This window comes from Hylobates moloch, unplaced genomic scaffold (genome assembly GCF_009828535.3).
Source record: "Hylobates moloch isolate HMO894 unplaced genomic scaffold, HMol_V3 SCAFFOLD_6, whole genome shotgun sequence".
Lineage (NCBI taxonomy): Eukaryota > Metazoa > Chordata > Mammalia > Primates > Hylobatidae > Hylobates > Hylobates moloch.
Window position 1 is genome coordinate 124,504,736 of NW_026652281.1, and position 13,934 is coordinate 124,518,669.

The following is a 13,934-nucleotide window of genomic DNA, read 5'->3' on the forward strand; positions in this document are numbered from 1 at the left end:
AGCCTGTCCTCTAGTGTAAAGCTGTGAAAACTACAGCTCATCCACAGTTTTCTTTTGTTTAATTTTTCTTTTTAAATTACTTTTCTTCAAAGTTAAAACTGTAGAAGAACCTGGTTCTTCCCCCCTACAAAATTTTTTTAAAAGCTTCTGCCTCATCACAAAATTCTCCACCCTGCCATACTCTGTGGAACCAGAGACTCATAGCATTTGTGGGACTGGAGTTGATGTTTTCTGAGCAGTTTTCTGTCCTGAGCTTCCTCATTATGTTGCAGTGAAAGGGATGGTATGGTAAAATTCTGGATTTCCTTGCAATCAGCCCTTACATAATAATTTTTTAGACTTCCATTTATTGAGGACTTGTCCAGTATTTCGTGTTAATACTTACATAATACCTTATAAAACAATTTCAAATCAGCATCTCAGAGGCTGATTCAGCCCACTTGAATGTTTTGTTTGGCTCAGTGGAGTATTCAACTTTAAAATTTATGATATTTTACAAGCAACCATAAGTTTCTAGCAGCTCTTTAAGAAAAAGTAGGGGGTCTATCAACACAGGACCACCTACACATATGGCAAAGCAAGAGTCAGCTGGACAGGGTTAGAAATTGATATAGGTATTTTATTGGTTGAAAGTTTAGCTTGGAAACATTTGGAAAATTTTTTTCTTTCGTCTTATACAAATGAAGACTTTTACTTCTTTTCTCCCTTAAGAGACCATATCATATTCGCTCCAGTACTTCCAGCAAGGAAATTGTACACATGTTTGAGACGACTGTCATAACTTACCCTTCTGCCTGGTCACAGGAAATGGTGTCACTTCTTAAAAAGGTAAGAAGGAAGACTGCATGTCCAAAGGAAGTAACAAAAGGAAGCAGGCTCTCTGGTTTAAGTTTAGAAGTTAGTATACAATATTGGGGACAGTCATGATAATATACATTTCTAGAGTGTATTTTCCAGCTGTTAGCTTTCAAATACATGGCTTCATTAAGTCAACTCAGAGTCCCTTTGGATGTCCCAAAGCCATCTTAAACTCAAAGGACTTCTTTATCTTTGTCTTTCCTGAATTTCTTCTCAGGAAATTCTCTCAGTGACTGGCTTCTCTATCCAAATCCACTTATGCCAGCCAGAAACCAGGACTCATTTGTCATTTACATATTCAATTCATCACCAGGTTCTGAAATTTTATATTTTATATATTAAAATATTTCCCTTCTCTCTGTCCTCACTACTATTTCCCTGACCCAACTGCCATCAGTCTAGCCTTTTAACAGGTTTGTCCACATACACTTTTACCACTCCATTCTATTCCCCACTCAGCCCCACAGTGGTCTGTTAAAGGAGAGTCCAGGATATTTTCCTTGTTCTTAGAATAAAGATTAAAATAATTTTATGGTACAAAAGTTCAAAATACCTCTCAAGCCTTGTTTTGAACTTTTGGACTTTTGTCCCCCCTTTGACTACACATAAACTGCTTTGGCCTTTTTCTTCTTTTCTTTCTTTTCCGCTTCTTCACTTTTACATACCAGTCTTCCTCTCACCACAGGGCCTTTGCACATGCCAGTACCTATTCCTGGAACAGTGCCTCACTCCTAGTTCCTCCAGTTCCTCCTTGAGAGCAGTACTACTCAATATGGTTCACTGGTTCTAGTCCATGAATTTTTTCTCCAGGTCTATCATAAGTAAAAAACTTGAGAGAAGCATTTAGAAACTTTTATAGCAACTGGACAGTGCTGTAGCATCTAAACACATGATCAGTGGATTTGTCTTATTGAAGAGGGTCCAAGCTTGTTTGACAGTTGTTGAACTCAAGTCACAAGGTGTCTATGTGGGGTGCTGCATGCTGGCAATGCATAGGAAGACCACATACTGATTTCAGTGGATTGGAAATTGAAACAGACAAAAACAAACAAAAATAACTGATCCTTCTACATAGTTTGGGAAGCACAGCTTTAGCTCTTAGCTCAAATATCACCTTCTTGGTATAAGTTCACATAACACTATCTTTCCTTCATAGCATTTTTCAGTTTAAAATTATGCCCAGCATTTGTGTGATCCTTGATTACTTACCATTTTCCTCTTAGCTTCATGAGGGTAGGGACCATGTCTGATGTGTGCACCATGGTATTCCCAGCATCTAACAGAGCCTGAGAAGTGAAATTTGACAAGTATTCAAATAAATGAGGTCCACAGCTTTCATCAGATTTTCAAGGTACCCATGTTCATCAAACAGATGAAGAACAGTTATAGCAGGAGGTCAAAAGTGTACGTTGAGTGATGATATAAAATAAGAATGAGGGGCCCAAGAGGAATGAGCTTGGCTTTTTTTTTTTTTTTTTTTTTTTTGAGGAGAAAATTGCACCAGTTGTGGCTGGCAATGGAAAATAGCTTTAGTGGCTAAGGAGTCATCATTTGTGTCTCTTGTTTTTGGAGTCAAGTTCAGTATTTTGGAATAGGGACATTGCATCAGTAATGTCAAAGACATAGAATGGGGAATCATTTTCCATAAGCAAATTCTGCTTAGTTCCAAGACAGCCCTGCTTCACTCCACAAATTACACCCTGAGGTTGCATGGTTGTCATCTTCAGAAGCATTCTCAAGTGGGACCGACAATGCCTATTTAAGCCACACAATTGGTGTGACGTTGGCTCAGGAATGGTTAAGGGGGAAAAATTCTTTTATCTCAATTAGTAAAATCTAGAACTATAACAGTTACTTTAGTTACACCTTATCTATGCCACCCCCACCGTATTTTAATTAGTTGTAAAAACAGCTAAAATTCTTAGTAGGAAATGAGTTTCACTTGTGAAAATATATCAACATTTGTCACCATAGGTTTTCTACTAGGCACTTTGTATAAATAGCCTCCCACTAATCCTGATTGCAATCTTATGAAATACATTATTACCCCTTTTTTTAAGCACATGGGTAAACTAAGATTTAGAGAACAAATTTGCCCTTAGTAAGTAGAGCAGTCAAGAATCAAAGATATATTTGACTTAGTAGGACAAGCCGTTTTTACTCATCACATTGCAGAATCCTACATACTGTTCATTCTAATAATGTATGATCTACATTGTTCATGGGATTAGGGATGGGGGACACTGTCTTTTTTCCTTCAGTCCTACCCTTGAAAACATTTAGAGGGAATTTGTATGATTTTTTTTGTCCTCCTATCCTTTCTTATGGCCTTGATGTTTGTATTTTTTTGCAGCTACTTGAACCTAATCCAGACCAACGATTTTCTCAGTTGTCTGATGTCCAGAACTTCCCATATATGAATGATATAAACTGGGATGCAGTTTTTCAGAAGAGGCTCATTCCAGGTTTCGTTCCTAATGTGAGTCAATCCTAACAAACCCATAATAACCCCCATTCAGTGCACATTACCCTGTGTGCCAGAGTCACATGTTGTCTCATTAGATAATCACACCAGTGTTGTTAAGAGAGCCCCAATTCCCATTTTACAGATGAGAGAATTGAGACACGCACAGGGTAAATTTGTCACCAAAGGTCACAAAGCTAGTCAAGCTGGGATTCTAATCCAGGTATATTTGCAACTGAAGTTCTAGCTTTTAACCACTTTTTATGGTATGTTTTTATTGAAAGGAAGTCCTAGTTCTACAAATAGTCATTCTCATGAATCTGCTGTTTTTTTTTTTTTTTAAGTTTTCTTTGATTCTAAAGATGCAGAAGTTTGTGTCCCTAGAGATCTGTGTCGAAGAACTGAAAATTGTTGGAGTTGGAGGGAGAAATTTATTTTACCATTTGCCCTTCATCCTTTGTTTGTTCTATCTCAGGGATTTATATTTGTAAGGACTGATAACCAGACACATAATTCCCATTGGATGGATACCCAAACCAATGGACTTCTGTGGTCTACTGCATTATGCTGATAAGAGCCAGAGTCCAGAAGCTTAGGCCAAAGGTCCCAAGTGAGGCCTCTAGCACCTTCTCCCTGCCTAGAACTGAAATTATATGTTCAGTTGTAGGCATATTGGGCAGAATAAGAGGCTTCTGAAGGGGCCTGTAGAACCAATTCAGTTTTCTGTTTTGGCTGTTTGTGGCAGCTCAGGCCTGCAATCTCAGCACTTTAGGAGGCCAAGGCAGGAGGATCAAGGGTTCAAGATCAGCCTTGGCAACATGGCAAGACCGTGTCTCTACAAAAAAAGAAGAAAAAAATTAGCCAGGTGTGGTGGCACTTGTGTGTAGTCTCAGCTACCTAGGAGGCTGAGGTAGAAAGATCACTTAAGCCCAGGAGTCTGAGGCTGCATGAGCAGTGATTGTGCCACTGCACTCTAGCCTGGGTAACAGAGTGAGACCCTATCTCAAAAAACAAACAAACAAAAAAATCATTCTTAAGCCCAAGTGAGGCAATTGCTGTGGGAATGTGAGAGTGTGATCCTTCATGTACACACGGTAGGAGGCATGCTCCAATGAGAGGGTAAGGAGAACATACAAAGTGAGAAGAAGAAGAAAGCAGGGTGGTGGAACTGTACATTATGGAGCAACAGGAGAGTAGGTCTGAGCTCTTACCTCTCTGCTTTGCGGGGTCCATCGGGGCAACTTGTACCATAATTGACACATGACGCAATGAAGGTCTAGGCACCCCCAACTCTTGCTTCCCCCTCCTTCTATGTGTTGCGTCCCTGCAATTAGCCATCAATGCTGGCTCAAAAGAAGTTCTACGTTATGCTTCTCTGGCTTTAGTGTGAATCGGAATCATCTAGGAAGCTTATTAAAGTGCAAGTTCTTGGACCTCACATTCTGAAATCCTGATTTGGGAAGTCTGGTTGGAGAAGTGGGAAGCTGAGCAAGCAACTTAGGAGATTCTGAGCTACATGATTATTAGAACACACTTTGGGAAACATAACCCAAAAGCTTCCACTTTAGAAAACTAATTGTAAGTTGGCTTTTGTTTTTACTCACTGAGGCCTAATTGAGAGTTTAGAAAAATAAACGAAGAATATGAAAACGATGCCAGCAATAAATAACATAAAACTTAGAGTGGGAATCCCAGCGTATTATTCATGGACTGCTCCATTAAGACTGTTATTTTCCATATTAGGTGTGGTGTGTTTTTCAGAATGATACAGTAATCTGAGGATTGAGCCAACTATCTTCCTTGCAGAAAGGCAGGCTGAATTGTGATCCTACCTTTGAACTCGAGGAAATGATTTTGGAGTCCAAACCTCTTCACAAGAAAAAAAAGCGTCTGGCAAAGAAGGAGAAGGATATGAGGAAATGCGATTCTTCTCAGGTAAGCAGGTCCCCACCAAACTCAGGGTCATGGGTATCCCCATGATGGCTGCAATATCTTCGAGAGCTTCTACTGGGAGGTCATTTCAGCTTCCTGCTTTTGCTGCGTAGTGAAATAGGAGAAGTAGATCAGCCAGGCTTCTAAAAGGGCAGACCAGAGCTGCTCTGAGGATCCTTGTAGGCTTTCCGTCTAGAGTTCTGCCATTAACTTGACTCAGTTATTTCTCTCTTCCAGTTCTCAATTCAAAATTTACAAATTTCCTGGGAGAGGAACTGTCATTAGCCAAGCTTAGATCAGGGGATGATTCATAAAATTATGGTAAAGGGGCAGGTTTCAAAGTACACACATGGTTGTTTTGGACCTCAGTCCTGCTTTGAGGAGCTTCTGGGAGCAGCCAACCCTAGAGATGATGTCTGTTCTTTGCCATAAGCAGAATTTTATGACATCAAGCCTCACAGAAGAGTGTCTGTTCACAGGAATGATGGAATTCTAACATGGTGGAGCACTATTGCTGGATTTCAGACTGAGTTAAATTAACTTTGTAACTAAGTATATTATTCTCTGTCAGAGTCAGAGCTCAGATTTCAGTGAAGTAACTTGCAAACACTCAGTAGGATTTTATACTCACATGTGGCTCTATGAATTATAATGATGATGAAGTAACAAACATTTACTTTGCCTCTAAAGGTCATCTATCCATCCACACGACCATTTCCGCTCCTCCATCTATCCCTACCTCCCTCCATCCATTCATTTAGGCTACTTTTATTTAGTACCTATGATCTGCCAGGTCCTGCGCTAAACACTGGAGTGAGAAATGATTGAGATATAATTTCTATACTCAGTGCTGTCCCTTTTCTCAAAGATTGTGTAGTCTTGTGGTAAAGATGGCTCTGCAAACAAATAAGTATCCTCCATCTCCTTAATTTCTCTAGTTGTCCAGGGCCACTATATATTTCAATGGACAATTAACCAACGTTCACATCTTGGTCCTGTTTGATCACAGAACTGGCCTCTCATCAGATTCCCTTCAGGAAATGTTTTCTAGGACTCTCCAAGGAATGCTTAGCTGTGCTGCTAACCTGTCTTGCATATTGCTTGTCTCTGAACTGTCTTTTTTTTTTTTTTTGAGATGGAGTCTGGCTCTGTCGCCCAGGCTGGAGTGCAGTGATGCAATCTCGGCTCACTGCAAGGTCTGCCTCCCGGGTTCACGCCATTCTTTTGCCTCAGCCTCCCCAGTAGCTGGGACTACAGGCACCCGCCACCATGCCCGGCTAATTTTTGTAGTTTTAGTAGAGACGGGGTTTCACCATGTTAGCCAGGATGGTCTCGATCTCCTGACCTCGTGATCCACCCGCCTCAGCCTCCCAAAGTGCTGGGATTACAGGCTTGAGCCACCACACCTGGCCAGTGAACTGTCTTCTTCCCAATGATCTGTTCTTCATGATCATGTCATAACCAACCCGCTTCTCCAGACTTGCTCCTTCCCCTGACCTAGCAGAACTCAGCTCAAGGTGGATACAGACCTCTCTGATAACAGGACCTAACGTGATAAAAACCAAGAGATCCTTTTAATTACAAGTTTTTAAAGTTTTAGAAATAACTGAGCAATTTGGGAATAATTTTTGACTATACCCACCATGCTCAACATGATCTGCCCATCCTTCCTGCCACATCCTTGTACTATCCCGCTCTGACCCTCACTTAAAACCCTCCAACCTCACAGGCCCTGCAAGTTCTCACTCTCAAGCACTGAGCCTTTTGTTCTTCTTCAGGGCCTTTGCCCTTGCTCTTCCCTGTTCCTAGAATGCTCTTCCTTTGCATCTTCACATAGGGGGCTTCCTCTCATTCTTTATACCTTAAATGTCACCTTGTCATTTCTGTTGTTGAATTATAGGATGTTTTTTACATATTCTGGATATTGGACCCTTATCAGATATGTGAACTGCAAATAGTTTCTCCCTTACTCATTCTACAAAGCCAGCATTACCCTGATACCAAACTGGACAAAGACATCACAAAAAAATGATAATTACAAACTGACATCTCTTATGAATATAGATGCAAAAATCCTTAACATATTAGCAAGGTGTTCAGTTAGGCTTTTGACTTAAGATGTTTCTTCTTTTTTAATATTAGTGTTTATAGCTGTGAAGTTCCTTCTAAGCACTGCCTTCACCCATCCCTTAAGTTTTGGGATGTTGTGTTTTGTTTTTAATTCATCTCTAAGTATATTCTGATATCTCATGTGAGTTCTTTTTTTGACTCTTTTTTTTTAAGAGTTTGCTGTTTAATTTCCACATTTTTGTGAATTTTCCAGTTTTCCTTCTGTTATTGATTCCTACCTTCATTCTAATTATTTCAGTCTTTTTAAATTTTTTGAGACCTGTTTTGTGGTTTCCTTCCATGGTTTCCTTTAACTCTGAGCATATTCAAGACAGTTGTTTTAAAATCTCACTCTAGAAAGCTCAGTGTTTGAGCTTCCTCAGGACAATTTCTATCTGTTGATTTTAAGTCTTCGAATGGCAATATTTTCCTGTTTCTTTGTATGCCTTGTGATTTTTTTTCTGTTGCTGTTGAAAACTTGACATTTAAATATTATAATGTGGTAACTCTGGAAATCAGATTCCTCCTTTCTTCATGGTTTGCTATTTTTTTATTGTTGAAGGCTGTAGTTATCCATTGTTTAGCGAATTCTCCAATGTTTGCAGAGATTATCTTCTTTGTTGTGTCATCACTGAAGTCTCTGTTATTTTAGCCTATGCTCAACTAATGTTTTGACTGAGATTTAACACCAAGAGCGTTTTTAAGTTGTTTTTCTTTTCTTAATTTAGTGTTCACTTGTTTCCAGTAAACCTTTGAGTGCTTTCCGGAGTTTTGACAAAGTTGGTTTTGACAGTATCTGCTAGTTTTTTTGATGTTTCTGTTGAGAGATGGGGCTTGGAACTGCTTATATCAGCATTTTTCTCTAGATTCTTCTAATCTTGTACCCCAGGTTCAAAAATGAAAGGTATTTTGCTTCAAAACAAAGAATAGTCTTTCTTCCAAGAAGAATCAGAAAGATTATGAACTATTTTTCTGATTCTTCACTCTATTTTCACTCTTTTACATTAAGGCTTTTAAAACGTGAGGGTCAATCTTACCTTATTATATTATTAACATGCTCGTTCATTCATTCATTCATTTATTCAAATGATTGTAAAGTTCCTGCTATGTTAGGAAATGTTTCTGTCTAGGTGGTTAATGCTATGGTTAGATACACAAAGTGCTCTGGGAGTTGCTCACTGGACCTGAGTGAAGGGTTAGGATAGGCTTTCCAGAGGAGGCAACATTTGATCTGGTTCCTCCAGATTGAGCAGAGGTAGATAAGCATACAGCAAAGGACAAGAGCATTTCAAGGCTGGCACATCTTACGGCACAGGTAGATCTTAATGTTACAGAGGAAATAAAATAACAGGTGGTTTCCGATCATAGGAATTACCCATGCTGTGTTCAAAAGGCTTGTGAGATTACTCATCCTCCGTGCCTTTAATCTTATCTAGAGCCATTCACTGAAGGCATTCCTTCAACCAAATCTAACAAGAACATACACCATATTGATATTATGTTAGCTATAGCTTAGCCCCATTTCTGCCCCACTGTGTGTAGCTCAGAGTCACCTTGTTACTCTAGAGCCATATTCATCACTGTTTAGGTACCACGTTAGAAGAGAGTCAAGTGTTGGCAAGGGAATTCCAATCAAGCCACAAGCCTGGAAAAGGAGCTCTCTATTCTGAGCTCTCTGAGTTCTCTATTCTGTTTAATTGGTCTATGTGTCTGTTGTTGTACCAGTACCATGCTGTTTTGGTTACTGTAGCTTTGTAGTATAGTTTGAAGTCAGGTAGTGTAGTAGTGTAATAATGCCTCCAGTCTTTTTTTTTTTTTTTTTTGCTTAGGATTGTCTTGACTATTCGAGATCTTATTTGGTTCCAAATACATTTGAAAATAGTTCTTTTCTAATTCTGTGAAGAATGCCAATGGTCATTTAATGGGAATAGCATTGAATCTATAAATTACTTTGGGCAGCATGGCCATTTTCATGATACTGATTCTATCTTGGAACCTGGAATGTTTTTCCATTTGTTTGTGTCCTCTCTGATTTCCCTGAGCAGTGGTTTGTATTTCTCCTTGAAGAGGTCCTTCATTTCCCTTGTTAGCTATATTCCTAGGTGTTTTATTGTTTTTGTAGCAGTTGTGAATGGGAGTTCATTCATGATTTGTCTCTCTGCTTGCCTTTTGTTGGTGTATAGGAATGCTAGCAATCTTTGCACATTGATTTTATATCCTGGGTCTCAGTATTTTAAAAAATTACTTCAGGTGATTCTATGTGTGCAACCATGGTTGAGATACACTGTTATAGAATCTAGGATGTGATAAACTAGAGGAACATAACTCAAGTTTTGCATTTTTCCCATGTCTCAGTTTCCTCATTTATTGATGGAGTTGGTATGTGTACCAACGTCATAGGCTTGTTCTGAGTAAATTAGTGCATGTAAAGTGCTCCACAGAATGTTAGCTGTTGTGATGCTTTACTTTCCACTGCACTTCCTGACTCCTAGCCTTTCTTTTCCTTGGCTCTTTTTATGCTCATGTCAGAGGCCTCTGTTGTTTCTTTCCCCCCAGAATATCCTCCACTTTATCTTGCTCTGCTCAACATCTTTAAAGTATAGAATCAACAGACTGCCATGCCACCCAGTCTATCTGACAATTGAGGCAAATTTCCTAAGTCCTCTTGTTCTCCTCCTGAAATTTCCACTTGCTCTAAACCCTTCCAATATTTCGGATGCCATCTCCAGCTATGATAGTTTAATCACTGTTTGCTCTGCTCATCCCTGATAGGTGAGTCCTAAGATTTTTAGCGATCATTTTCCTTCTAAGTCATGTATGACCCATTAGTCCCTCCATTCTTTTTTTGTCCCCCTCATTTCATATTCTCTTTATGGCTACTCCTGTTGACATATCCATTTGGCCACACTTCTTAAACTTCTCCACCTAAAGCAGAGGAAAAAGAACATGTTGAACATGAACCCTTTAAGGGTAATGGGGTCTGAAGTACCACACTAAAAGGTCATCTGCAAGTGTGTATTTCATATCTTTGTTTAAATAAAATAGTTACATAGTAGAGGAAAAAAAATCCATGTGGATTTTTTCACTTCACTTGATTATAACCTTAATTTTTAATGCTAAAAATTATTTTTCCAAAAATCTTGGGGTAAAAGTATTGCTCCAAAGAGCTTTTATCAGATTATGTTTATCCTATAGCTGCCTGTCCCCTGTGACCAATACTGGAAACCCTCGGGATTACAAATGCCTCCGTTTGCAAATAAGAGTGAAATAAAACAGAGCTGTGTCTTCTCCTTTATCTTGCTCCTCATCCCTCTTCTGCACTTCGTATTGTTTCCTCTCCTGTCACCTAAACAGGCACTATGAAAGAAAACTCTCCAGTACTGGAGAACTTAGCATATTCTAATTCCTAGGTTAAAAAAAAAATGACTGAATGATTTTTTTTTAAAGAAGAATATTTTTCATCAGAAGAAGTTTGGAAGTGTTTTGTTGCAGATTTCTAAAACATTTAATCCAGGTCTAATTCTGTCCTGGGACTGGTAATCATCTTTTTTTGAGGCTAAATTTTCTCATTTTGATGAAAAAGTCATCAATAGACATTGAAAGCTGGATAGTGCAGTGTCAAAGCAAATGCTTTGCATATCTGCAAGAAAATCACAAATAAAGAAGGCTCTGCTGACTAGAAGAGAAAAATATTTAATCAACTTCAGTACCATTGTTGAGGGGAACATTCTATCAGGATTCAGTATAGAGAGATGTTTTTAGGCTATTCACAAAATCCAGGTAGAACCTCCAAGTCAAATTTACAATATTACTAGCTTTTAGATTGTTGTTTTTTAAATATGTATTAGCCTCTTATGTAGAAAACAAAAAGGAGTTACAAACTATTGTTACAATAATCTTGGCTTTGTGATTGTCCAATATATTTACACTTACTGAGAGCTTTATTTCTCTGTACAGTTTCAAGTTACTGTCTCGTGTCCTTTCATTTCACCTTGCAGGACTCCTTGAGCATTTCTTACAGGGAAGTTCTAGTGGTAATAAACTCCCTCCACTTTTATCTGTAAACATCTTAGTTTCTCTCTCACTTTTCAAGAACAGTTCTGCCAGATATAGGATCCTTGGTTGATAGTTTTTTTTCTTTCAGCACTTTGAATATATCAGCCTCAAGTTTCTGATGAGAAATCTGCCCATCATCTTATGATGTACTTGACAAATTGTTTCTCTCTTGCTGCTTTCAAGATTCTCTCCTTGTCTTTGGCTTTAGAAAGTTTGCTTATATTGGCTGAACACGGTGGCTCACACCTGTAATCCCAGCACTTTGGGAGGCTGAGGCAGGCAGATCACTTGAGGCCAGGAGTTTGAGATCAGCCTGGCAAACATGATGAAACCTTCCCTCTACTTAAAATACAAAAATTAGCTGGGTGTAGTGGTGCACACCTGTAATCCCAGCTACTTGGGCAGCTGAAGCAAGAGAACCTCTTAACCCAAGAGGAGGAGGTTGCAGTGAGCTGAGAGTGTGCCACTTCACTCCAGTCTGGGCAACAGAGCAAAAGTCTGTCAGACAAAAAAAAAAAAAAAAAAAAAAAAAAGGCAGTTGATTATATTGTGTGTCAATGTGGGTCTTTTTGAATTCATCTTACTTGGGATGCACTGTGCCTTTTTGGATTTGGGGGCTCATGCCTTTCAGCTATGATTTCTTTAAATATTCTGTTTTCCTTTTTCTCTCTCTACTCCTTCTGGGACTTCCAAAGTATGTACACTGGTTTGCTTGATGGTGTTCCATACATTCTGTAGGCCAGGGATGTCCAATCTTTTGGCTTCCCTGGGCCGCATTGGAAGAAGAGGAATTGTCTTAGGCCACACATAAAATACACTAACAGTAATGATAGCTGATGAGCTAAAGAAAAATCACCCTCAAAAAAATCTCTTAATGTTTTAAGAAAGTTTACAAATTTGTGTTGGGCCACATTCAAAGCCATCCTGAGGCACATGTGGCCCATGGGCTGTGGGTTGGACAAGCTTTCTGTAGGCTCTGTTCATTATTCTTCAATCTTTTTTCTTTCTGCTCCTCAGACTCAGTAATTTCCACTGTCCTGTGATCAAGTTTGATACTGATTCCTTCCTTGCCTGCTCAATTTTGCCATTGAAACCCTGTAGCAAATTTTTAAATTTTAGTTATTGCACTTTTCAGCTCAAGAATTCCTTTTTAGTTTCTTTTTAGGTTTTCTATGTTTTTATTTTATTTTTGTTTGCACATCATTTTCTTGATTTTCTCTATATTTTCCTTTAGCTCTTTCAGCAAATTTAAGATAGTTGTTTTGAAGTCTTTATCTAGTAGATCTGCTATTAGGTCTTTTTAAGGGATAGGTTTTTTTGGTTTATGTTTTTTTACTGTGAATGAGCCATACTTCTCTATTTTCTGGCATGCCTTGTTATTTTTTTATATTGGACACTTGAATCTAATAATGTGATAAATCTAGGAAAATCAGATTTCTCCCATCCCCAGGGTTTGCTGGGTTTTGTTATTGTTTTTATTTTTATTTTTTATTATTGTTGTAAGCTGTCTCCATGCCAAGGATCAGCTGAGGTGTAAACATAAGATCTTCTTAGGTCTTTTCTGAGCCTGCACCTTTCCCTGGGCATGTGCAGTCACTTTCTAATTTTCCCAACAGATGCAGTTGTTTTTGAATGACCCAGCCTTTCACATGTGGCTCCCAAAAGGAGGAAAGGAGAAAAATGAAGGGGGCGAAAAGGTGCTGGCCCTTTTATTCTCCCAGAAGTCACTTCAGCCTGAGGGAGAGTGGCCGGCAACATTGTGGGGGAGGTGCAACAACAATGGCCATCAAGCATTTTGTTTGCACCTCTGTGATCAGAAGCAGCAGTGTTGGAAGCACAGATCCTCAGAATTTGGAGAACATGGTTCTTGCTTTCCACCCTGACTCTCACAGGCTGTGTGCAAACTGCTCCAGAACATGTGTGTGCTCAGCTCCCTCCCATGGGCTGGAGGATGAGGGATGGGTAGCTGCTGCTGTGCTAAGAGCTTAAGTTGGTCATAATTAACTGCACTTTGCCACCCAAGCCTTCCCTGAAAGTTGCAAGCTTTCAATAGACTCCAGAGTTCTAAAATAGTGACATTAGACAGATTCTGTCAGTGCAATCGCTGTGTAGGAGGGGAGACAGATTCCTGGTGCCTCCTGTTTTGCCAGCTTCCCGGAATCTCTTCACATAGCATCCGTTTTGAAGATACTACTTACTTCTCAATTTGGGGCTTTTCACTGAATAGACTGTCAACAGGTTATTGGCTGTTTGAAGATCCTCATTTGTCTGCTAACTATACCTCTATTTTTTTTTCTACGTTCACCTGGAAGACATGTCTTCTTCAAGAGCACCTTGACTCTGTCCAGAAGGAGTTCATAATTTTCAACAGAGAAAAGTAGGTAATTCCTGGGAGAACAACAGCCCCGGAAATGATGGCATGTTTCAGCCAGACTTTACTTGAAGAGAAAATATATTTTTAACATTTTAAAAATTATTTTCTAATTGGGAAAATGATGCAATCTATTATAGAAAA

At 39.1% G+C, this 13,934-nt stretch overlaps 1 protein-coding gene across 3 annotated transcripts in view; it reads left to right on the top strand.

Annotated features, from left to right (window-relative positions):
- STK32A (serine/threonine kinase 32A) overlaps positions 1–13,934 on the top strand; it is a 179,708-nt gene that overhangs the window by 133,692 nt on the left and 32,082 nt on the right. For all 3 annotated transcript variants that reach the window (XM_032158275.2, XM_032158273.2, XM_058440002.1), the window contains exons 9-12: positions 712–828; positions 3,212–3,337; positions 5,129–5,257; positions 13,732–13,796. In XM_032158275.2, the coding sequence (XP_032014166.1) occupies positions 712–828; positions 3,212–3,337; positions 5,129–5,257; positions 13,732–13,796 (437 nt within the window). The remainder of the gene's footprint in view (positions 1–711; positions 829–3,211; positions 3,338–5,128; positions 5,258–13,731; positions 13,797–13,934) is intronic.